A 27784-nucleotide genomic window follows, 5' to 3' on the forward strand; every position below is an offset into this window, starting at 1 on the left:
AACATTTTCATTTTGGTGTAGTGTTAAGAAAAGAAACCAATGGTATGGGCAGTTCATTGACGTGAAGTCATTTCGAATAACATGCGTTATCCTACAGCTCTCGTCCCTCTCTTAGTGGTTACCATTGGTCTGCAACTGTGAGGGACATTTTCACACAGGGTTAAGTTGTGAATGACATTTCAATGTTTCGACCAAACACCATTGCATACTAAACAGGATTCCTGTGAAGATTCCGGGGTAGAATAGGTCTTCAGCAAACCATACTTGTCGTAAAAGGCGACTAACGGGATCGGGTGGTCAGGATCGCTGACTTGGTTGATGCATGTAATCGATCTCCATTGCGTGGATCGATGCTCATGATATCAATCACTGGATTGTCTGGTCCAGACTCGATTATTTACAGGCTGCCGTCATATAGCTTGAATATTGCTGAGTGCGGCGTTAAACAACCAACCAACCAACCAAGGTATCATAGTACGTATCATAGCACGCCCGAGAAGTATGTAATATGAATAAACCTTCCCTTGAACAGATGCAAGCATGGGACTGGGGTGATTGGTCCAGCAGTGTGGCAGACCACAGATGCGCTACCGTCACGCAACACTATGCAGTCCGCTAGACATATACGTGCAGCACGGAGCTTTGGCAACACGTTTCGGCACCCAACACGGACTGATTCGAAACTGAAAAGTCAGCGTTTGAAAGGCATTGCTGAGGAAAGCAACATAGATGCTACACTAATGGCACAAAGTAACCCATCAACGTATATATTTAAATTAGGTGGACCAATACTGTTGACGGCCCCACACGGGATTGCATTGTGGAGGGGTGGATGGGACGGTAGAAAGAAAGAGAAACACTTACAAGAATTATTGGCATCTGAAATCGTTCTGAAGCTGGCGAAGCATATGTCGACGGTGTTCGGTGTCCCGGCGAGTTTTATGGTCTGGAATATTCCACAAACAAGGCCGTACGATTCACGGAATGTAGACCCAAACTTCCTATCAAGGGATCTATTTCCCGTATCCCCTTGGCATCAAGCTTTGGAGTCATTTCGCTCTTACGGATGTGACGTCAAACTACCTCTCCTCCATGTTGATATTCATGGGAAACGGGACAGAAGAAGCGACTTGGCGTTAGATGTGGGTTTGGGCGGTATGAAAGCATATTGCAAAGACAAGGAAATGGTAACAAGGTTAATGAAATGTTATGAAGAAAGTTTCACAAATATGTTCGGGCCCCTAGGTATTGTGAAAAATGGCATGCCGTTTTCTGTAGACATGAACCCAATCATGTCCGGTTTTAGGCCAGATCCAACAGTGTTCACGCTGTCAACCCAGTCCGCCATGTTGGGTATATCATCAGTGCAGCTGGAGATTCCCAAGACGATGAGACAAACTTTGTTTGAGGACGACGATTTTCTTTCGAAATTCGCTGATTGTATCATGCATGTATACCAGCAAGTGATTTGTCAAGGGAAACTGCAACCACATGACTGGTACACTAGTCACTGTAGGGCGCCGACCGCTGATATTGACAACATACTGGTGGAACTAGAACAACATCGACAATAGAATCCTCATCTGTAATTGGGAACTAAAATGTTTTCACTTATTTAACTCCCTGGGTTCACTCGGGCCTGATTGAAGCAGGCACGGCACTGAAACCCGGACCATATCTGTTAACTGTGTGTGTGTGTGGAGGGGTGGTGGTGGGTTTGGGGGGGGGGGGGGGGCAGTCGTCTAAGGCGCCGCGATTCGCTGTGTAGAGTTGCGTCCCTTGGACACGCCAGAAACCTATGTTTGTGGGTTCGAATCCCGATTCGCCCCGATTATGTTTCTAGGTTTGTCAGCACCATACCCGTGCTCGTGGGTTTCACCGAAGTGGTAAACGTCTGAGACCTGCATCACCTCGGGCTTTCCTCCCACTTTAAGCTGAAACGCCGTGATATGACTGGAATACTGTTAAAAGCGGCGTTATATCAAACTCACTCACTCACAGTTAACTGGACATGCTTGATGCGTTGAAAAAGGTGTTTTGGCTCCAATAAAGAGAAAACAAAATATTAAAGTCTTAAAAAGCAATGACAAAAATACCACCACCTCCGAGTATTAAATTGTCGATACCTAATTTGATATAAGGTTCCTATGCTGCTAAGAGCTGACAAAGACTTTTTGCCATGCTGCAGTGCAGAACGCCAAAGCTATCTAACATAAGAAAGTATCATTATATCTATTGATAATGAGTATGTTCTTTAAGGTGTTCATTCACTCAGGGGTCACCTATATCGTTTATCTACACGGAGGTGATAAGGTATTTTTTTAAATATTTATATGAGACAGTTGCAACATGTTTAAACCACTGAGCTCATTTGGACTACATGGTTGATGGCCCCTATTGATTTGAGGTCAATAATAATTACTGATAATTCTCAAACCTTCTGTATACATATCATTTCGATCTGTTGAACAACGATTTGTACATACATTTGTATACCGTGTGAGAATATCACGACATGTTAATTGTTTGTGTTGTGTCATTTTGATCCTTATTTCACCTATATATACACTTTAAATCTAACATGCCACTCCCGTGAAACCACTGTTTGTATGAAGATGACATTGATGAGTTCTGTAAATATTGTACTCTGAGATTTACGTTCCAGATGTGGGACACTGTTGACCCAAGTGCACGGATTGTTGTTTCGAATTCCAGATTCACCCAGAAATGATATTTAGTCCAGCCACACCTAAACTGCAAGTTGTCCCTGTTTCCAAATGAATTTAAGTATTTCTATTAAAAAATCCGAGATATACATGTATGTTTTCTTTTCCCTGGTGTATTCTGAATGCATAAAAAAGTGTTTCAGTTTTTTGTGTTTGAATTTTTGTTTAGCGTAATTTGACACTTTACTTACATATTATACTTAATGGCGACTGTCAGCTACGTACTTGTTGGTTTCACTAAAGTCTTCAGCATTTTCAACCAGCGTCTGTTGTGTTTTTCTCTCACAAGCTGACATGCTGGGGTGTAACTGAAATTCAGTTTAAACACCGTAGGGATTTTCAGTCAGACTAGGTCCCCAGCAGCCTAGAGGTTAAAGCGTTGGCTGGTCACGCCGAATGTGTGAAGCCCATTTCTGGTGTCCCCCGCCGTGACATTGCTGCAATATTGCTAAAGGCGGCGTAAAACCATACTCACTCACTCACTCACTCCAGCAACATATGCTGTTCGTAAGAGACTCGGTCAGGCTCGGTGACTTGGTTGATGTCATGCATCGTACCCTGCGTTAAGCATTGCTCACAATATCAATTACTGGTCGTCTCGTCCAGACTCGATTATTATATAGCTGGAATAGTAAAACAAGAAACAAAATCAATAATTATTTCCATTACACTGATAATTCATAATATATATTAATGATATAGATGACCACGAATATTCATCTTATGGTAAGGATTGATACTCCTCGCATATCTCACATAAGTATTCATGCGCGCAGGGAGATCGGCTTTTATCCGGGACAATGCACTCGAGAAAAGTGTCGCCAGAGCACATTTAAAAAAAATAACCACGTTAGTAATATTTAGCTTCATAATACATTTCGATAAATGGTAGTTCATGCACTAACATTCACAGGACGTTTCTGTATCTAGTTTCCATGCAATGAAACGAAACGAGGCTGAATCTTTTATGTTAATGACATTCATGAACGCCTGTGACAATAAACTTTACATCATTGACGTTTATTATCAATTCCTATCTCTTTAATATGTGATACAGAGAGGATATATATACATGTATATACGTGTGTGTGTGTGTGTATGTGTGTGATGCATATATATAGACATAGATATATATTCTGTGAGAATGCGTAGATAGTAATGATAATAGTATAAGATATATTCATAGTATGATCATTGAAAACAACCCGTGAAAATCAGGGTTAGAAAATGTCTCCAGCAACCCATGACTAACGGGATTGGATGGTCAGGCTCCCTGACTTGGTTGATGCATGTCATCGTATCCCAATTGCGTGGATCGATGCTCATGATGTCAAGCAATGGATTTGTCTGGTTCAGATTCGATTATTTACAGATCGCCGTGATATAGCTGGAATATTGCTGAGTGTGGCGTTAAAAAACAAACAAACAAACATTATCAGGGATGCAAATTGTCATTATCATAACTTTTTTTCTAATGTTAAAAGTGTCCCATGGACTAGTAGTATTTCCTGCTTTGGGGGGCAGGGCAGTTTCTGATATCACTATTCGGACAAGTGCATGTTTCAGGTTATTTCATATGCCTAATTGTGACAATAATACAAGGTAAATTAAAAACAAAAAACGGGGATTGTCTACATACTTTTTCATGAGCTTTCATTCAATGATTACTGATTTTTCTAAATTGTCATGTAAAACATTATTCTACACAAATAAAAAAAATCATTTAAATTTGGGATTTGGATTTACCTGGATTAGTCACGAAATCGGGAACCAAGCAACCTCTTTCAGTAATGGCAGCGTCCTTACAAGCAAATCATATTGTTGTACTGTAATCAGTTTAAATCCTTCTAAATATTGAAATGTGTTTAAGCATGAAAATTTAAATATGAAATATATTGTGTGTTATACAAGCTTAAAGGCTACAGTGCTGATGAAGATGTATTGCACATCTATAGATGTGACTCCAACTCTGAACTTAGGAACAAGTTCACTGTCAAATCCATTTTAAGGTTCACGTTAGTAAATAGCCTACAATTAATAACTATCTTCTAAATTGCCATATAAAACATGAGTCTACTTAAAGTACTCGCCCACCATATGTATATCATGTGTGATGAAATATTAATTAAGTACAGTAATGACCCCCTTCATCCCTGACAGGCAGAGATTTATCACTTGCTTCTGGCAGTATCTTGGGGCCATGATGTCACCTCAATAAAAACTTCATTGTTGAATATTATTATCCTGAATGTTCTTTGTCTTGAAATTGGCATTTAGCTGATGCTAGAACAATAACACCATAAGTACATTGTGATGTAGTATATGGTAGACCTATCGTGGATAATGAGGTCTGTTAAACATAGAGTCAATAACAGAAAGACTCTACCTGGTTGTATAATGCGCCCTCATCTGGTATAGATGAGACACGTCAATGCGTTACAACACTCTATACAACCGAATGCTCATGTGGAGCATTTAACCTTACCGTACACTTTCTAAATACCGCCCAGGAAGTTAATAATAGTTCGATACAAGAATTTACCCATACATGGAATCGAACCCGGGTGTTTGGCCTACCAAGCGAACACTTTCACAACGATGCTACCCCCATCTCACCCTGCCACATACACCCTACATATAAGAATATGTACACCTCTAGGTGTTTAGCGTTAATGTATAGAGTATATTTGCGGTTATCCAACCAACGTTCAATGTATTTTAATCACAAACAACAAACGGCTTTATGTTTACTACACTTATTATGAACGAAACTTACCGTAACAAACATGAAATCAACTTGTAAGCAGTTGATAGGTTGGATGGTTTCTACAATGTCCTCTTAATTTAAGTTAACTTAATTTTTGAATATGTCTATAAATTTATTGTAGAAACAAACAGATTTTAAATTGTATTCTAATGCAACAAGATTTATAACAAGAATTATATTTCACGAGCTACTTTCAAATTATCTGGATTTTACAAGTGACTGGTACATATAATACATGGTTGTTTCAACACTCTGATTTTGATGTAAAACAATTGCATTCCCTGTAATTATCACAGCTTAGTTACATTCTAGATTTCCCGCCCTTCACATAAATTTAAAATGTCTATTACATGTAGTTTATTAACTACTGTGTTATTTTATAAATATATCATGTACCATTGTATATCAAAAATGTAAATTCATCATATGTATATATGTAGATGTATGTGTGAGTGTATGTAGGTATATGTATTTGTGTGTAATACTGTATATATATATATATATATATGAATATGTGTGTGTTATATTTTCTCATTACTTGTAATTACTATGCACTGTACATTTATTCTGCACCACAGAATTCACATACCAAAATGTAATGAAATGTATATAGGAGAAGGCCTCGTAAGTGTGTCACTTGTGCCTAATCCATTTGGTTTTCCGCAATAAAATATGTTTAAATCAAAATCAAGTCCTCTCATTCTTCTTCAAGTTTGCAATTTCCCATTAGTTAAGACTAGCATCGACCCTGTTAATCACTGCACTGTTACTAATTTTATAAATTTTCGAAGCTATCAATTTATCAAAGTTCAATGTCCTTATCTGATAAACCTTCGGTCAACATCTGACCATGCAGGGGCCGGTTCAGAAACAATCGTGATGTGTCCTGAATGTGCCTGCTATCTCTTAATACACGTGTGTATGCAGCCCAATAGTTCAACTCGAATACATAATGCAAAACTAGAAAATCAAGTATAGACTATAGATTTCAGGCTTTATAAAATTTCCTCACGGACTCACACTCCGACATATTGTAACATAATACCAAACTCCAAACAATGTAGATGCCTGTATGGCACATTGTAACATAATACCACACTCCAAACAATGTAGATGCCTGTATGACATATTGTAACATAATACCACACTCTAAACAGTGTAGATGCCTTTATGACATATTGTAACATAATACCACACTCCAAACAATGGAGATGCCTGTATGGCATATTGTAACATAATACCAAACTCAAAACAATGTAGATGCATGTATGACATATTGTAACATAATACCACACTCTAAACAGTGTAGATGCCTTTATGACATATTGTAACATAATACCACACTCCAAACAATGTAGATGTCTGTATGACAAATTGTAACATAATACCACACTTCAAACAATGTAGATGCCTGTATGACATATTGTAACATAATACCACACTCCAAACAATGTAGATGCCTGTATGACAAATTGTAACATAATACCACACTCCAAACAATGTAGATGTCTGTATGACAAATTGTAACATAATACCACACTCCAAACAATGTAGATGCCTGTATGACAAATTGTAACATAATACCACACTCCAAACAATGTAGATGTCTGTATGACAAATTGTAACATAATACCACACTCCAAACAATGTAGATGTCTGTATGACAAATTGTAACATAATACCACACTCCAAACTATGTAGATGTCTGTATGACAAATTGTAACATAATACCACACTGCAAACAATGTAGATGCCTGTATGACATATTCTAACAGTTTAAATTACCATACCATATATAATTCTGTACCATGTTCATTATTTACTCTTGCTTGATAGCGGTATAAAGATCTATACATTTATATTACAGTATAAAATAGTTGATTTGTCCTCTTTGTCATCCCTCAACTTCTAAGAAATGTCTATCAAACAATTCAGTTTAAATTACCATATTCCAAACAGTAGATGCCTGTATGACACTTCGTAACATGATACCACACTTCAAACAGTGTAGATGCCTGTACAACACATTGTTACACAATACCATATTCCAAACAGTTTATAGATACCAAAATGACATATTGTCACAGTTTATTTACCATATTCCTAACAGCTTAGATAACTGCCTGATATTGTAAATGTTCAAATTACGATATTCCAAGCGGTTTATAGATGCCAAACTGTTTAACCGTTTATTTACAATATTCCAAACAGTATTGTTGTCTCTATGACGTGGCCCGTGAAGATTAGGTCTTCAGGAACCCATATTTGCCGTAACAAGCGACAATGCTTGTGGTAAGAGGCGACTAACGGGATCGGTTGGTCCGGATCGCTGATTTGGTTGATGCATGTCCTCATTGGGTGGATCGACGCTCGTGATGTCAATCACTGGATTGTCTGGTTCAGACTCGATTATTTACAAACCGCCGTCATAGAGCTGGAATACTGCTGAGTGCGGCGTTAAACAACAAGTATATGAAGTATCGTAACACATACCAGACTCCAAACGTCAATGTGAGTAGATGTCTTCATGAATGCAGGGCACCCCAAAATTGTGTGGATATAGAACACCCCCTGATATAAAGTCTATAGCAGCCCGATCCTCGTGTACAGGGCAACCCCCTGGTATAAAGTCTATATAGCAACCCCGATCCCAAGTGTTGAGTCTATAGCACTTCCGATCCTCATCCTCCGCCGTGTGAAGATGTGTATATACCTTCCGATCACCTTGATCCATATACATGTATAATGGAAGGCACGGCACATACTGCAATAACTCCGATATCTACAAATAAATTACTGTTTCCTAACTAAAGTATTATTATTATTATTAGAAATTAAAAATTATCAATTAATTTTACAACATATGTTTTATGCAGTATATAATCCTAGCATGCAGTATAACTGCTTATTTCAAAGACATACAACTCGCGACTTTCTGGAGTAGCTATAGGATGAGTGTATAACCAGTATTCTTACTCTGACAAACACTACTGTCAAAAATCACTTATACTAACCACACACGCGCTAAACTCGGGGTGGGGGTCGCTTCACGTCATAAATTAAGTGAACAGTGAGGCGATGACTGCAATAATACGTATATTCTCTGATACACAGGATTAAGTAATCATCACATTTAGGCTTGGTTATAGCAGACTTGACCTTTGCATGGAATCAATCATCTTCCCGTGGCAAGGGAGTTAACTGAATATAAAAGTGGAAACTGGACTTTATAGTCAGTTAACGCCCTTGCCTCGGGAAGATGCAATTATTTAGAAAGTATACAATATTTTGTGGGAATTTTTAACATTTTTGTTGATTGAATTGAAAGAAAACAAATTAAGTATGTATTATGAATGTAGAGGAAAGGGTTATTTAATTATATAATATTTATATATCATATTCATGATTATTGTAATGAGTATATATCAACTTTAAGTAAATTATTTTTCGTTTTAACATATTTCATAAATGTTATTATATTGATAATGTTAGTGATATACTTTAAATAAAGTATTTTGTATCTAGAATAAACCATTATTTCAAAACAAATATGAATATTAATATACAGATTAAAAAAGATCAATTACATAAATGATCACTATCACAACTATGACACTTTCAAAACTATTTATTTTATTATTTATTTCAGGATTTATTTTCAAAAATGACAAAAGTCAACGAAATGAAGTCGAAAAATCAACAACAAAAAACAGGCCCAACAGCCATGGCTATTCAGGAAGCAGTCTAGGGTTGGTGGACATGTCATATGAACAATTTCTCAAAGTTGCTACTGCAGACAAGTTTAAGACAATCGAGAACAGGGTTACCGTGAGTCAATTGCCGCAAGACTTCGCTCTCGCCGTTCTGAAGAAAGAAAGTGGTCCCGTCTTAGTCCCTGAGAGATATACAGTCGCGGCTGAGACCTGCACCTACGTTGTGTACAGGGGTCAGGTGAAGACCAGTAAAAACGTTTTGGCGAAACAATTTGCTATTTGTCAAGGTGGCAAAGAAGATAGTCGACTTAACAGATGAAACAGCTGAAACCAGCAGCAGCAAAAGCCACGAAAACAATGGAGATGATGAAGAAGAGGATGAAGGAGAAGAAGAAGTTTATTGTCCTAACGACGGAAGATGTCTTCCCATAGAAATTTTCAGAGGGCATCACATAATTGATGCTGTTTGTATGGTGGGTGTTCCTATCAAATGCATATGCTGTGTAAGTGATCTCACTTTGTATTACAAAATGAATTTATATCAAGTCCTGTTGGTTGTTTTTTTCCGAACACCTCTATTCATCATGGGATAATTAATTTCTTTTTAGTTTTGAGTTTATTTATAATGAATACAAATTAACATTATCACATGTGAACAAATATATGAGTTCTTTTCGTACATTCAATCAACATACAATATTACATAGATTCATAATAAACATTAATTCAAAATTTACATTAAAAACTATTTCTTTTAAAATATTGTAGGTGTCTAGTCATTTCAGTGGAAAAAATATGTAGTATTTATTTTTTAATGAAAATATATGATTTCATGAAATTTTAAAATAACAGCGCTCTTGTCGCAGATGTCAGTGTATCTTCAAGGTCAGTTCGTCAGTTCCAGTAATGGCGGCTATGCTTACAAAGCCATGATAGAAACCTTGCTCGGATACGGTGAGGATGCTAGAAATTCTCAACTTCAATCGCAACTGTTTTACAAAGATTCTAGAGACGACAATGCCGACTTCAATTCTACCGATTCTCTTGCTGGGGGAAATGACGTTCTCCTCAGTCGAGCGTCTTTCATAGCTCTGAGCAAGTCTCTAACCTTGGAAGGACCCATCATGGAAGATGTGTTTAACCTCAACCGCAACCTGGAGAACGGAGTCGACGTCAACGCGAAACTGTTTCGATCTAGCGCGCCCTCCGCACTGATGAATGGAGAGACAGGAAAAGAATACAAGATAGAATTGCAAGACGTGTACATGAAGTCTGAAAGCTGAGGATGAATAATGCTTTGGTTCTCGCTCACGCGAAACAGTTCGAAAGGGCCAATGCTGTGTATATCCTTACACGGAAACGGATATCCGACAAGCCAGTGTCATCTCATCTAAGATGACGTTCACCTACGACAATCTGTTCCTAGACCATTGTCCAACCCGCGTAGCCGTCGGCTTCGTGGACGGAGCAGCTACGACCGGTTCAAAGAACCCGTTCAACTTTCAAGGCTCTAACATAAAAACGGTTTGATTGTACACGGATGAAAGAGCCCCGGGCAGCCAGTGGAAGCGGGAGATATCGAAGCATATGTTAATGTTTGATGGTATTGTCCAAGAGCGCATTTTCGCCCTCGGGTGGTAGCTCAGGGTGATGACGGAAGACAAAACTTAGGGGTGAAGTTTAAGACGACAGCAACCAGGTTTATTGTTGCAGGTTTGATGGTATGAACACCTGGAGAGAGAACATAGGCAACTTTATTGAGGGAACAAACTTTCAAATCGGCAAGTCCCTATTCGTCTTCAATTTAGAACCGCTTTCTATCGATGATAATTATCTCAACTTGATCAAATCGGGAAACCTGTGACTCAAGGTTTAATTCAAGTGGGCGCTGACCCCTCCTCTGAACGTCATCGTACTCACTGTCTCCTTCGCTGATAGAAGTAGGCCAATCCAGGAACATCTTTATCAAATAACAAAAGCAGAAAAAAGAACCACAGAAGATAAGACATGAATGGAAACCTATTAAAGATGATCGATCTCTGTGAAGTTGCATTGAAGGCGTGTACGCTAGAGACGAAATAACAACTTCTTTAATTACTGTAATGGCGAAGTTTCGGCATAGATCCTTATACAGTTGTCAAGCAAGACTGAATGATGTTGTTGTTGCTTTAAGTGTTTAAGAGGTCGCCTTCTGCCTTATCTGACATGTCCCTCTTTGGGACTCATGTGTGTGGGTGGGGTATGTGAGTTTGGTATTCACATAATTTTTGTTTTTGTTTTGATATGATTTCTATTTTCGTATATTGATATCATTTCATTTTTATCCTTGTCTGCTCGGTTTATATATGTTCTAGTAGCTGTCCATCTCTCAGAAACAGAGTTAGTTTGGCCTCCGCTATTGCATCTCTTGGCTTCAGGAGAACTATGACAGATAGCGGATCTAACTGCAATTCTTGTTTTAACCGAGCCCGGGCTGGTGCGTGGTCTTGACATTCCAGTAACACGTGAGAAATGGATGCAGCCTGATTGCAAGATGAACAAACCTTGTCATAGTGCCTTTTGTGACCGAATCTGGGATGGCAATTTCAGTTTTCCTTTCATTTGAGTATGAGTATGGCTTTTGGTGGATCTTGGGCTGAATTTTGTGTAGCCATCTGCCAATCTTATTTGCGTCCCATAGGGCTTGCCATCTTTGGGCTATGGGAGCTTTGATTTTGCTTATTGTCTCTAGTATACTAAAGGGAATAAGCTGTATCTCCGCTTTGTCTAGAGCTAGCTTCGCCAGTGAGTCTGCCTTTTCATTTCCATGTATATCTATGTGAGAGGGGATCCAGGGGATCCAACACACCTTCACCTGTTTCCCTTGGTCCGATAGTTTTGTATATTCGTATAGAATAGTATTGACTGTGTTTGGCCTGGAGTTAGAGTTTCTGCCGCTGATGGCTTGAAGTGCACTTAGCGAGTCTGAAAGGAAGACTGCCTTTGCTTCCGGAAGTTCCGGTTAGTCGTAGCGAAATGGTCGACTTTTACGGATAAATCTTTACAATGACTATCTGGGGATTTTACGATTCATCTCACTCACTTCTATACCACCGATCTAAGCTTCAAACGGGGTGTGAGAAATCGTACTCCCATCATTCCATTCCTATTTCAATACAAACACGAAAAGCAGGTGGGGGGTGGGGCGCAAAGACCACTACTTAAACGAACGCGACGTCGACAGGGAGCATTTGTAGCTCGACGTCGATATGCACCAGACGTAATGCGAACATCTTAAATACATGTACTTCGATTCATTAGTTCGCGACCCGTGAAGGTCCGGGTTAGACTAGGTGTTCAGCAACCCATGCTAGTGCGGCGTTAAACAACAAACAGACAAACATGAAGAAACATGTTTCCTATAAAGATCAAAGCTGTGGAATGAAATATGACATGATATACATGATATCATTTTGATTATGTATCTTCACGTGACATTTCAGATGATCATAATGCTTAAAGTTTTTGAAACAAATTTCACATTCGAAAACTTTAGTGAATGGACCACAATATTACTTTTATGTCTTACTTATGATCTTTTCTCACCATAATGTTTAAGACAAAACTCGCATATGTATATCGGGGCTGTGAAAGATTGTCCTATATACGCACGCCCTTTATCCGCACAGGGGTGCAATTAGATAGACTTCATACTAGGGGGTGCCCTTTATCCGCACGGGGGTGCTATAGATTTCATACGAGAGGGTGCCCTTTATCCGCACGGGGGTGCTATAGACTTCATACGATGGGGTGCGCTTCATCCGCACGGGGGTGCTATATAGACGTCATTCGCGGGGGTGCCCTTTATCCGCACGGGGGTGCTATCGACTTCATACGATGGGGTGCGCTTCATCCGCACGGGGGTGCTATATAGACGTCATTCGCGGGGGTGCCCTTTATCCGCACGGGGGTGCTATAGACTTCATACGATGGGGTGCGCTTCATCCGCACGGGGGTGCTATATAGACGTCATTCGCGGGGGTGCCCTTTATCCGCACGGGGGTGCTATAGACTTCATACGATGGGGTGCCCTTCATCCGCACGGGGGTGCCCTTTATCCGCATGGGGTGCTATAGATTTCATATGAGGGGGTGTCCTATATCCGCATGGGGATGCTATATACTTCATACTAGGGGTGCCTTTTATCCGCACGGGGGTGCTTTAGACTTCATACGAGGGGGTGCCCTTTATCCGCACGGGGGTGCTATAGGTTTCATATGAGGGGTGTGTGCTATATCCGCACGGGGGTGCTATATAGCCTTCATACTAGGGATGGCCTTTATCCGAACAGGGGTGCTACAAACTTCATACTAGGGGTGCCCTTTATCCGCACGGGGGTGCTATAGACTTCATACGTTGGGGTGTCCTATATCCGCACGGGGGTGCTATAGACTTCATACGATGGGGTGCCCTTCATCCGCACGGGGGTGCCCTTTATCCGCATGGGGTGCTATAGATTTCATATGAGTGGGTGTCCTATATCCGCATGGGGATGCTATATACTTCATACTAGGGGTGCCTTTTATCCGCACGGGGGTGCTTTAGACTTCATACGAGGGGGTGCCCTTTATCCGCACGGGGGTGCTATAGGTTTCATATGAGGGGTGTGTGCTATATCCGCACGGGGGTGCTATATAGCCTTCATACTAGGGATGGCCTTTATCCGAACAGGGGTGCTACAAACTTCATACTAGGGGTGCCCTTTATCCGCACGGGGGTGCTATAGACTTCATACGTTGGGGTGTCCTATATCCGCACGGGGGTGCTATAGACTTATACGAGGAGGTGTCCTATATCCGCACGGGGGTGCTATAGACTTCATACGAGGAGGGTGCCCTGTCGATGGTGATCGGGCCGGGGGTGCTATAGACGTAAGGCTAGGGCTCCGGGAGGTGCTATAGACTCAACACTTGGGATCGGGGGTTGCTATACCAGGGTGTGTGTTCTATATCCACACGATTTTGGGGTGCCCTGCATCCATAAAGACCTCTACTTTTGTGCATTTTGCAGTCAAACGAAATAACGTCCGGGAGAATGATACTAAATAATAAAGTTTTTTTTCTGTAGTCGTGTTGTGTATAGAATATAATAGAGTGTCAATAATGTGCAGTATATGCATGTTTATTTATAATCTATAATTTAACTAACTGCAAATGACAATATTTTATTTATTCCATAATAATACAAACTAAATATAGTATTTCACATTCCTAACTTGGGGAGGCTTGAATATTATTGGTTGTTAGGTTATTTGGTTTTTCAGTCTTTGATTTCCGGCCTAGAGTACAATACTTTCCTGATAAGTAGTAAAGTTTTGTTAGGAAATACGATTTTTTTGTGTGCATCATTGTGTAATAAATATCATAGAAAGACGGAAGAGGATTAAAAGCGTTCTAAGAAAGTATTTCAAGTAACAAATAGGTATGACTTCTTTTAATATCGATGCTGAGTTTGTTCATGTGTTTCTGGAATCAATGCTAATTTATTAATGTTGTTTTTAAAGATGATGATCAAGAAAATGATACTGTGCTCTTAGAACCTCTTAAATAATAATAAACTTGATATGTCGGACTTAGCCCACACACGTTTGGTTGTATAGTAAGTCAGAGAGATTGATCACGGTCCTGTAAAGCTAACTTGTGTATACAGGAATCACAATTGTGACTCCATATACTCAACTTCACTAATGCGATCACGAAATAAGACGATTTGTGTAAGGGAAATAACTGTTGTTTCGAAAAGTTTCAGCGGAAGTAAACAAGCCAAGCCAATATGGCGGGTGTTGGGGGAGTGCCCCAAGAAAGTGAACTTTCTGACGACCCGTCATCAATTAATTCATCAACGGAAAAAACTAACAGCAAAGAAGTCAGTTCACAAGAGGGACACATTCCATCGCCCAGTAATATAACCGAGTCTGCACAGATCAAATCAAAGACCACCTCCAAAGAGACTTACCCGGAAGAAACTCGTCTTAGCGGATGGCTGGCCAAAGTTGGTGCTCTAGGCTTCGTGAAAACTAGCAGGGTGTTTTGGTTTGTTTTCGGCGATGACACCTGCAAACTATACTATTATCGCAACCCCCAAGATTTGCTGCCTCTCGGAGAGATTGACATTTCAAATGCCTTCTTTACATTTGACCCAAATGTGACGGACAAGCCGGGTTTATTTGAAATCAGGTACTGATAGAGTCATTACAATAATCAGTCATTGAGTGAATTATATTAAACTGTTATATTTATATAAATAAATGCACAATTCTCAGACATTTTTTATAAAATATTTTTCATTTATCTCTGTGCAAGTAGGATTTATGACAGACAACTAAGAGTTCTTAAATTGCATCTATTTTGAGAGATCTCTAAATGTAAATATTTCCTTGAAGCACGTGTTTTACTTTTAATCATGTGAGGATGATTCACTCAGTGTCTGACAGAAGCTGCATTTAGATCGTGATAGAATCTACATCGTTTCATCTTGTTGAAGTAAAGGTAATTTAAATTTGGTATATAACATGATATTTATGTTAGTTTAATGAATAATAAAACTGTTAAATGCACATCAATTATCTTTATTATGCCTCCACATGAGCTCCGCGCTCTGATTCCAAGTTTAATTAGTGCCATGTGGTAACATTGTTATTTGGGTAAACATCAACAACTAGACTGATACAATAGCTTCATACAATTTCTGTTAACATACAAAGTGGTGTTTTGGTGACTAAATGAAATGAGATTTGCTACAACAACCAATTTGGCAGAGCTTATGCCTTTTTGTTGAACAATGCATGAGCGGTTATATGCCTTTTCTGCACAACATTTTACTAATGTTACCATGGTTACATGATGTTGTTCTTGTTGTCATCCAGCATAGCAATCATATCACATATATTCTGATACTTTTAAATTTCATGTGAATTTACTATATGGACATGATGGGGACATCAGATGTTCGGGGTCAGATGACATGTTTTTAGTCTTATTTGTGTAATTATGAGCTGTGAGATTTCTGTGTTTCATAAGATTTGAGTAAGAAGACAACTAACGTGATGTTTGAGTGAGTGGCTTGGTCACCCTTGTCGGGAGTCAAGGGAAGGAACTCTCAAATAGTAGGATTATTCTACCTCCAACAGTTCATTGCCTCATCCTGTATTTTTGCAGGTGAACAATTGACTGGCCTTAGCATGTATTTGTGCCTGGTGCCTGTTGGAACAGGATATGCTGACCTATTCGCAAACAAACTTTATTCCAAAAGTGTCCAATTATTAATAATGTCCAACTAAACCAATTTTCCATTTGTCACCAAAGCTCCATGGAGGCTAGTGATATCGTCACTATATGCATAAAGATATCTTGTCATGCTCCTCACTGTTGCAGTTGTCGTAGCATAGTTATATAAATATAATTATGCAAAACAATATGTAAAGCACACTGAAAGGCTTCAATTAGACCAGTCTGCTCTGATTTCAGAGTAGGCACGTTTGTTTACAAACAAGAGAAAAGTCAAGTCACGTGATATGCAAATTAGGATGTGGCAGTGGTGTAAGGCTATGTCATCACTGAGAAAGAGCTTGGCCCCGGCTAACAGCATTTCCATTATTTCAGTAGTCCATATTTCATTTGTTAGGGACCCGTGAAGATCCGGGGTAGAATAGGTCTTCAACAACCCTGCTTGTCATATGAGGCAACAATGCTTGTCGTAAGAGGCAACTAACAGGATCGAGTGGTCAGGCTCGCTGATTTGATTGATGCATTTCATCGTATCCCAATTGCGTGGATCAGTTATATCAATAAATGTATTGTCTGGTCCAGACTCGATTATTTACAGACTGCCGTCATATACCGAGAATATTGCTGAGTAAGGTGTTAAACAACAAACAAACAAACAAAATCATTCTTTAGGTCAGTACATGTATACACCCTTTGATTAGCTTATCCATATGTTAGGGTAAGGGTAGAAATAAAACGCTTTTATCGGGGGAGGTAATAAGGCCTGAAAACAAATAATATATATGTTTATGGCATTAGCTTCTTAATTTTGGTACAGTTTTGAAATTGAATATTTTGGAATATCCTCATTAGATCCGTATGTAAACAGCCTGGCATTGTACCTGTCTGTGTTCAGGTCTGAAGGGAAGATCCACTACCTGGATGCCCAGGAGAGACACAAGATGGTGTACTGGCTGCAGGAACTGCAGAGGAAGAGACGAGAGTACAGCCAGAAGCGGACCACCATATCATCAGAGAGGGTTCAGTGGACAGTCAAGGTATTTCCTTAACCATGGCAACTGTCCTATTACCTGTACCCCGATAAATATGAAATGCCAGGGTCTGGAAATACAGGACCAGGGCCAAGATTACTCTAAAACGGAGGGTCATTTGTTTTCATCTGGGATAAATGACACTGTATGTCTCACTGAGAAAACCAAAAAAGTGATGTTCCAGACTTCATAACTCATTGCTTTGGGTTCTTATTCCAATTTTATAAACCTATTCATTGGGATCGCTATTAAGTAAGAGACTTCTTTCTATAGGCATTAAAACCTATTGTGAGGTTTTACTTTCCAGTCGGGTTAAATCTCATAAACAGGGACGTTGAAATGTTCCTGGGATTTTATATAATATCCCTGGGATTTTATACGATATTCAAGTCATATTTGCTATAATATCCCAGGGATTTTATATAATGTCCTGGGTATTTTATTATTGTAACTTCCGTTCAGATTGTAACATGTAATGAAATGTAAAATCAAATGACAAATGTTTTCTTCATATGTCCGAGGATCGAACTGGCAACCTTCATATCTGTAGACCAATGAGTGTACCACTAGGCTACAGAGGTGTTGATAAGCCACACTGGTTTTTAGAATGTCCTTTTCAAGATTGGTACGCCAGCAACTGATATTTTACGCACGTTTCCTAAGGTTCATGGAAAGTATGTTCGAAACATAAAAATGTTGATAAATGTTGTTTTAAGTTTCTTTTTTCAGTATATAAGTATGGAAAAACACTTTCCCTCGGTTTTGGTAGACAGAACACGCCCTGGGGGTCGGGAAAAACCGCATGTTTTCTCCAATACCTAGTGTTTCATTGGCATGTTACTGATCCATTTCTATGTGGTCCAAATTGAAGCCTTAATCATGATAATAGGGGAATTTTAATCTACAGAACGGCTTAGATTTACACAAATGAGAGTGACACCCAAGTTTCAGATGTTTAAATGTATATGCTGTGAAATGGGTATGGATGCGATACATATTCAAGATCTTTTTTCACAGCAGATTGTATTCCTGCAACTTTTATGCCCTTTGTCAACTGTTTATTGTTTAACATTGTTTCTAACACTCCATGTATCCAAGACAATACTGACAAAAAAAATGGCTCTCCCTAACCCATGTTGGAAATAAAGAGTGGACCTTGAGGTTTGCTTCTATAGTATTTGAATCTAGGGACCCCCTGAACTGTTTAGTTTTTACATGAGGGCTGTGACTTTTGTGCTAAATTTCATACACTGCCAATCTACTATTTGAACTAGAGTGTCTGCTTTTTGTATTTAATAACATCCTGAAAAATATATGTGGTAAAGAAAACAGGAATGTGACTGGCTAACGGTATATTGGTTCCTTGTTAAAAGCCAGTAAACTGAGTGAAAACAGGTTTGAAAAACTGACATATAAAACATTTTGTTGCCCAGAAGAGACTTCAGATCAGTGGCCTGTTGGGTGATGATGTTGATGATGAGGATGGTGGTAGAGTCATCTTGGAAGCTCCCATGGACAACATCCAAGTGGAGGAACAGAGTTTCAGTGGGAGCAAAATACCTCAGTGGAATCTGAAGAAGGAGATCCGAGATGCTGTTGTTAGTATCAGGTCCAACTTCAAAATATCCGGAGAGGGAAACAGAGGTAGGTCATTTATGATGTTTTAGTTTGTTTGTTTGGTTGTTTTATCCTGCACTCAGAACTAGTCCAACTTCGGCTATATAACCTATTCGTGTAAACAATCATGAGTCAGACAAACCAGTGGTTGATAGCACGAGCAACGTCCCACACCATATGGGTACAATTACACGCGACCCGTGAAGATCCGGGGTAGAATAGGTCTTCAGCAACCCATGCTTACCGTAAAAGGCGACTACGCTTGTCATAAGAGGCAACTAACGGGATCGGGTAGTCTGGCTTGGCTGATGCATGTCATCGATCCCAATAACGTGGATCAATGCTCATGATATCAATCACTGGATTGTCTGGTTCAGACTCGATTATTTACAGACTGCCATCATATAGCTAGAATATTGCTGAGTGCGGCGTTAAACAACAAACCAACCAGCCAATTACACGCAATCAACCATGCCACTGTGTCTGACCACCCTATCTGGTTTAGTTGACTCTTGCAACAGGCATAGTTTACTTGGGATTAGTTCTCTTCCAGAGTGCCCACAGGGCTATTGTTTTAGTGCCTACAAAGGGTATATTGAAGGCACTAGTGATGATGTTCCTTGGTCAAGTTTGTTCTTGTGTAAGTATGGTACTGGTAATGTAACTTGTTTGTATAGGGAGGTCGGGTAGCCTAGTGTTTAAAGCGTTTGCTTGTCACGCCTAAGGCCTGGGTTCCATTCCCGACGTGAGTACAATGTATGAAGCCCATTTCTGGTGTCCCACGTCGTGATATTGCTGGAATATTGCTAAAAGCGGCGTAAAACCAAACTCACTCACTCATACTTGTGTTCCCAATTACGCATGCCCCCCCTCCCCTGGGGCAATTCACTACATAACCTATATAGTCCCAGGTGAGCTGTGACCTAGTTGGCAGTAATACCTGGTGCCCACCCTTTCTATATAACAATGTAATACAATGTTTCAGAAACTCCTGGCTCACTGTCCCCAGATTCAGGGTCCTCACGGGAAGACTGGACGCTATTGGAGACCGAGGTTCCTCCCACCGAGACTCTGTTGCCCCCAAACAACACAGCAGCCCCCTTCAAATCTTGCCCAGACCTCCAGTCTCCCACCTCCCCCGTCTCCAAGTCCAACCCCCAGGGGAAACTTCTGTCCACTTTCAAGAAGCTGGCGTCCAAGAGAAGCAACACTGTGACAGAAGGGGTTTATAAGGATCAGCGGAATAAGGTTGTCTTCCCTACATGTGTTCGCTGTAAACATGTAAGTTCACATTAGACTTGCACCACTTCCAGCTTTCCTCCCACATCAAGCTTGGTATTATGATATGCCGTTCAAAGTGTTAAACCAACCTGACTCACACCCACCCAAGTGTTCAAAGCTTTAGTCTCTTTTGTGTCCAGACAGGTCAAGCCTGTCATCGTCGGTTCAAATCCCAGATTCACCCTAAATATGTTTCAGCATGTAAGCATCATACTTATGCTTGTTGGTTTCACAAAAGTGTTAAACCTGTGTTAGACCCGCATGCATCACTTTGCTTTCCTGATAACAATCACTCATTGACTGATTGTTCAGATTAACAAGAATCTGATCACACTCGGGGGGGGGCAGTCGTCTAAGGCATTGCAATTCACTCTGCAGAGTTGCATCCCTTGGGTGAGCCAGAAACTAATCCCGGTTTGCCCTGTTTATGTTTCTAGGTTTGTCAGCACCAGACCCGTGCTTGTGGGTTTCTCCCAAGTGGTGAATGGCTGAGACCTGCATCACTTCGGGCTTTCCTCCCACATTAAGATGACACGCTATATAATTGGAATACTGTTCAAAGCAGCAATAAACCCTTACTTACCTGATAACACTCACTCACTGTTTATTCAGATAAACGAGGACCTGATAACACTCACTCACTCACTCACTCACTCACTCACTCACTCACTCACTCACTCACTCACTCACTCACTCACTGTTCAGATTAACGAGGACCTGATAACTTTCACTCACTGTTTGTTCAGATAAACGAAGACCTGATAACACTCACTCACTCACTGTTCAGATTAACGAGGACCTGATAACTTTCACTCACTGTTTGTTCAGATTAACGAGGACCTGATAACACTCACTCACTGTTTGTTCAGATTAACAAGGACCTCATAACACTCACTCACTGTTTGTTCAGATTAACAAGGACCTCATAACACTCACTCACTCACTGTTTCTGATAAACAAGGACCTGATAACACTCACTCACTGTTCGTTCAGATAAACGAGGACCTGATAACACTCACTCACTGTTTGTTCAGATTAACAAGGACCTCATAAAACTCACTCACTGTTTGTTCAGATTAACAAGGACCTCATAACACTCACTCACTCACTCACTGTTTCTGATAAACAAGGACCTGATAACACTCACTCACTGTTTGTTCAGATAAACGAGGACCTGATAACAGCCCGTGATGACCTGCAGGCCACAGAAGAGGAGCTTCAGGCCAACAGGGAGATTGTGAAACTCCTTCAGAAAGAGGTGGATGTACAGAGGACCGAGATCAACACCATGTAGGTTGACTAGGGGAATAGCACAAACAAACAGGAAGAAATGATGGGGGAATAACAGAAAATAAACACCATGAAGACGTGCAGTAACAGAGATAACACCACGTGGGATAAACGATATAACAGAGTACTTAGATAAACAATATAGGATGTCAAGGCTGTAATGGAGTAATTAGATTTGAATCTGTATAATGGGATTGGATTTGTCAGTCCAAGCTGCTAATAGAGTTGAAGCAGAAAAGAACAGCTGATGCATAGCTACAATTCGGAGTAAGAATCAGTGTTGAAATAAGATTATAGTAAACGTTTATAACAAACACGCATAAAATGAAATGACAGATATAATGCACTATTTCTTCAGTCCTGGCCTTTGGCTGTATACTTTATCATATAAAAATAATGGATATAACGAACACACTTATAACAAAATAGACCGCCTCCCTGGTCTAGTGGTAGAGCGTCTGCCTGGAGAGCGGAAGGTCCGGGTTTCGATCCCCGGCTGCATCATACCAAAAGACGTTAAAAGATGGTGCTTGTTGTTACCCTGTCTGGCACTCGGCATTAAGGGGCTAAAACAAGGACTGGTCGACTCGAAGTCAGTATACTGTGTCTGAGTGGGGTATTCATGCTAAACTGCGGCATGGTATCTCAGTGAGCTAGCACTATAAATCGGCATCAGTCTGGACTAGTACAAGCAGCCACACACACACAAGTACATGCACGTCGCTATATAAGTGCAATAATCTTGGACGCGACGTTAAACACCATTTCACTTCACTTATAACAAAATAATGGATGTAGCGAACTCACTTTGTGGTCCCACGTGTACCACAATGCTTTTCAAGGTAGACACAATTTTATGGATAACAACGTCTTAAGCAACGTTTCAGTATAGATCCTTATACCGTTGTCAAGCAAGGTCTACAAAAAGCAACTCACCACAGAACAGACCAACATCCTGTCAAAAGGTCTGAAGTACATCCCCACCAGACCACTACGGAACCACGATGACTTCATCTTCAAACTTGCTTGACAACTGTATAAGGATCTATACCGAAACGTCACTTTTTACAGTATCCGGGTTCGATTCCCAACATGGGTACAATGTGTGAAGCCCATTTCTGGTGTCCCCCGCCATGATATTGCTGGAAAATTGCTAAAAGCGGCATAAAACCATACTCACTCACTCACTATTTTTGGACAATTTAGAATTGTATGTGTTGTGTTAGGAGAGAAGTGGGCAGCAAGTCAGGCGAGGACCGGCATGAGATGCTGCGTCAGCGAGACAAGCACATCGTGGAGATGAGGCACAGCATGTCCAGCCTGGATGAGGAATGCTCACAACTGAAACAAAACACAAAGTAAGTCGAAAGTCTAGCTGGCTGCGTTTGCTATTTATACTTTGAAAAAAGGTTTGATTTGTATACCAGAATAACAGCAGACAGAGTTATGACATTTTGAAGTGTGTTCGTTGCATTTAACTGCGTTTTGGCATGTCAGTTTTGAATGTGACTTTCAAGTGTAGACGTACATGAAACCCACACACAGGTATGGTGTGCTGACAATCCAAGACCCATAATCAGGAAAACATGTAGAACCTACAACCATCAGATCAGAGCAATGTGACTGAAAGTTATCTCCCCTTGATTGTGGCAATTGGTAATTTTGAATCTCTAGTTTGGCAATATCACATGAAACAATCAGCCATGCTTTTATTTGTTATTCCTTATCTATATTTTATGTTATGTTACCATAGTTACAGCTTACATTATGTCAGTGAACAGACAATTCAACTATCTTGCAATCTGTATGCTAAATTGTTTTGAGTTTTTTACAACAGACATAGTTCTACAGACACCTACAAAAGGCAGCTGTCTTAACTGTACTCACTCCAGTGTAAATTGTACTGACTGTGGGAAGACTGTTGGTAAACATGGATACTCACTTGGCCAGTATTTTTAATGAAATGGAACAAAAATAGGAAAAGGTGATTGGATAAGAGATTTCTACATAACCCTTAGCATTTGCTAGCTGCTGGCTGCGTTTGTGTTACCTCTCACCCTCCTAACACTGACTGAGGGTTACAGCCACTGGCATGTTTTCCCTGATTCCTGCCCCCACTTGCAGAAAACTAGCTCTGCGGGTCTTGTCAGTGGCTAACCAATCCCCAGCCTAAGACTGGTCCAGAGAACTAGTTTACGCCTTATTTCAGTAGTCTCCAGAGTTTGAACAAGACAAAAATGTTTACTATGTTTACTATGTTTACCTGTCAATATCTAACCCGTGAAGATCAGGGGTAGAATAGGTCTTCAGCAACCCATGCTACTGTAAGAGACGACTATGCTTGTTGTAAGAGGCGACTAATGTGATCGGATGGTCATGATCGCTGACTTGGTTGATGCATGTCATCGTATCCAAATTGCGTGGATTGATGCTGATGATGTCAATCAGTTGGATTGTTTGGTCGAGACTTGATTATTTACGGACTGACGTCATATACCTGGAATATTGCTGAGTGCGGTGTTAAACAACAAACAAACAAACAAAAACCTATTGATATCTGGATGTACTCATACGTTAAACGTTTTCAATCAGAAATACAGGAGATAACAGGTATTGCTGGTTTACTAGAACATTTTCAGATAAACTCAAATTTTATGCGTGACTGTTATAAATGGTTGAAATTATACACTGTTGATATTAGGCTTGGGCAACAACGGAATAATGTGAATATTGGACATAAACTGATTTGGGAAAGAGTTTGAACTCCAGGTTGTCCTGGTTTCTAGGTCCGTCAGCACCATACCTGTGCTCGTGGGTTTCATTACAGTGGTAAACGTCGGGCTTTCGTCCCCCAGAAAACTAATGTTCTATTCCAAGTGCCATAAACCAAAGCCACTCACATCCACCATAGTGTTTAAAGTCTGCCTCTTACATGCTGGAAACCTACGTTCATGGGTTCCAATCCCTAAACATACACAGAACTCCCTCATCATGCTGACATACTATGGTATAACTGAAATACTGTTCATGGCGGCATTACCTCTTTGGTCATCTTGACCACGTCAAACCAGAAGACATCAAAATATGGTACTTGTTGTTACCCTGCCTGGCACTCGATAGTTCCGCCGCCAGTGGCTATTAAGAGTTATGTCCCTTCTTTGTCCCTCTTATTTACCAATCAGATTCCACCTCTCATATCACTTGCGTTTGCTTCAAACAAAATGGCGGCGCGCAGTCAAGACGATCAAATTGATAATCAAGATCTATATTATAAAACAAACAGGTTTTACTGTGCGCAGTGCATCTAATCATGTGAGCACCTTGATTAGAAACATGAAAGGATTTGGAAAATATTTGTTGACAACAAGTTGACGGTACACATGCTTTACAAATCCTGCAATGGACCGACATCTGCGTGGCAGTTGACAAACAATTTGTCGATTTTTGTTAAGCGATTTTAAGTGGACTGTGATTGGATCATTAGTCCAGACAAAATATAACTCCATAATTCCAGCCTAGTTCGGCAAGGGTGATAAACTGGAGTTTTATAGTCAGTTACCTCCCTTGCCTCAGGAAGAAGCACTTCATGAGATTGTTCAGCCCTATCACATATTTTGAAGTGTTGATACTAATTGAATTTATGTTAATAGCCCAGATGTCTACTGTATGTTTGTACTGGCTTGATATCCTCTGTATAAGCTGTATTGCACACAGCTCTGTACAGGAGATTCCTATATATTCGGCTGTTTTCAGGAAAGGCAAGATGGTGAAGTAAGCATTCCTTGTCATGTTGCCCATTTTTCCCATGGTCGTCATGTGTCATGTGTCATGTTAGTTTGCCATGAATAAAGATGGGATGAAATAAGGGGACTTCCACAAGGAGAATAAGGTGTTTGATATCAAACTTGGTATGTACCCACGCTACATTTCAGCAATTTAGTAAACCCCAGATGTGAACATATCACTCAGTGACTTTATTTATTATATAAATTATATTTATTGAATTCATAACGTAAAATATTTAATTGTTCCCTTGTTTTTCCCATCTTTATATCATTGATGAGTTGCATATATCCATGAATGAGTTGCATATGTCGTACGTGAGTTAAAGATATCACTAAAGAATTGTCTATGTCATGAATGATTTCCACATGTCACTAATTATGCTGATGAATTGTTTATATCATTAATAAGTTGCATGTATCCAGGGATTTATCTTGACTTGCTTGGAGGCCGATATTTGGCCCCAAGTTGGCAGCAAATCTCAGTAAATATTCCCACATTGGATTTAAACATTTCCCAATTCATGCTGTTTGCACTCATGTAACTGGTGGCAGGAGCAGAATAGAGAAAGAGGCTTTAATGCTTATTTTAAAAGTATTGCATTGACTACTACTGTATTTGATGTAATAAGCACCCCACTTTAATATGGCCCATGGCGATATTTGCTAATAAATTGGCTAGTGAACAATCCGAAGTAGCACCCTTTCCGACTGATGAATGTACACAAGACTTTTTTATTTATATATAATACATGCACATGTGTTATAAGCACCCTTAATTATGGGCAATTAAATTTTGGAAAATATATCTGTCGTGTATAATACGCACAGACTTTTCTTTTGTATCATTTCAGGCTGTCAGCATAAACTACAAAATTTACAATCTTTCAGCTGTTTTTTTTTTCTCACCAAAATTATATTCTAATAAGAGGCCCTTATTTCTAATTTTGAGAGCGAGCTGGGCGCTTATTACGTCGAATACGGTATGTCAAATTCAATGTTATATTTCTGAATTTACCAATTTACATCGTTTTGGAACCCAAGACAAACCTCTGATATCATGAGTTATGCATACTGTGAATGATTTAAATATGTCACTAATAAGTTGCATATATCCTGGACATGATGTCATGATGAATGAGTTGTATGCAGCATCATGAATAAAATGATTGAGATGTATTGGGATATAAATCCAATAATGCATGTCATGCATGTTGTGCATGGTATATACATGTATTTGCATCAGAATGTGATACGAGGAGTACTTTGCGCCAAGGTAAAACAGTTGTTTCGTCTCTTGATGATTGTAATGCAGAATGCATGTTCACAGATGCGCATCACTAAGTAAATTCACCATTTTTCAGTAAAGATATATTGTGTTACTATTTTGGTGGCATTCTTGTGAGAATTTGGTCTGTGTTCAATGGATCAAATGTTATTTGTTCTTTGGTGATTTGCATATTTTATTCATATCTTTATGAGTTCATAATAATAGATATTTCATTGTTTTTGTAAGTAGCAACTTGATTGTTCATAGACATATAATTCCCTATATAATTTGATGGGCATTAGAAACACAACATCCGAACCTTGTCAGGAAATAATGTTCTTCAAACTTTTCCAAAATAATAAGTACATTTTGATACTGGATTTCAGCAGCCAACCCTTCATTAATAATTGCTTACAGTGATATATAGATTTTTGTTACAGACAAATAAAATATGCGATTATCAGTTGTATATACCAGTATTCTAACCATATGCGAATAGATTAATGAATGCTCTCAGTTTGGCATCTTGGAGGTCAGGTCAGGTGTTGCATCATGTAGTTACACAAGATGTGATACACGATTTTGATTTTGTATCAGTGATCAGAAAGAAATATTTCTTGCAATAATCCATCTTGCAATAGAAACAAAAGGCTAAATCTTATTGCATTGTCCTAATAGAATGAATCTAGGTGAACATGTCATGGAATTTCACTGGTTGACAGCAAACCTTGTATTAGCCGGGTTGCATTGTCATGCAACGGCACAAATGATGTTTCGTGATATGCATCGTGTCCTAACGTGACATAGTATGATCAGTGTCTATACATGAAGTAGGTGACCCGTGACGATCCGGGTAAGAGTTGGTCTTAGGCAATCATTGTCGTAGGAGGCGAGTAACGGGATCAGGTGGTCAGACGCACTGACTTGGGTGATGCAACCTCGTATCCCTATTGCATAGATCGATGCTGATGATGTCAATCACTGGATTGTCTGGTCCAGACTCGATTATTTACAGACCACAGTCATATAGCTGGAATATTGC

The 27784-nt window shown here is 39.7% G+C and overlaps 1 protein-coding gene and 1 pseudogene across 3 annotated transcripts in view; both read left to right on the top strand.

The window, feature by feature from the left end:
- Positions 1 to 582: 582 nt before the first annotated feature.
- LOC139478370 (uncharacterized) lies at positions 583 to 1574 on the top strand (annotated as a pseudogene).
- Positions 1575 to 15008: 13434 nt separating this feature from the next.
- LOC139478172 (TBC1 domain family member 2B-like) overlaps positions 15009 to 27784 on the top strand; it is a 42072-nt gene continuing 29296 nt past the window's right edge. The window contains exons 1-7 of one of the 3 annotated variants that reach the window (XM_071260521.1): positions 15009 to 15421; positions 17367 to 17508; positions 18936 to 19146; positions 20105 to 20400; positions 21563 to 21690; positions 22917 to 23048; positions 25444 to 25461. In XM_071260521.1, coding sequence (XP_071116622.1) covers positions 15018 to 15421; positions 17367 to 17508; positions 18936 to 19146; positions 20105 to 20400; positions 21563 to 21690; positions 22917 to 23048; positions 25444 to 25461 — 1331 coding nt within the window. In that variant the 5' untranslated portion in view covers positions 15009 to 15017. The remainder of the gene's footprint in view (positions 15422 to 17366; positions 17509 to 18935; positions 19147 to 20104; positions 20401 to 21562; positions 21691 to 22916; positions 23049 to 25443; positions 25462 to 27784) is intronic. The other 2 variants (XM_071260523.1, XM_071260522.1) reach the window with 2 other exon arrangements.

This window comes from Haliotis cracherodii, unplaced genomic scaffold, assembly GCF_022045235.1.
Source record: "Haliotis cracherodii isolate W230 unplaced genomic scaffold, xgHalCrac1.p SCAF_4, whole genome shotgun sequence".
Classification (NCBI taxonomy): Eukaryota; Metazoa; Mollusca; class Gastropoda; order Lepetellida; family Haliotidae; genus Haliotis; species Haliotis cracherodii.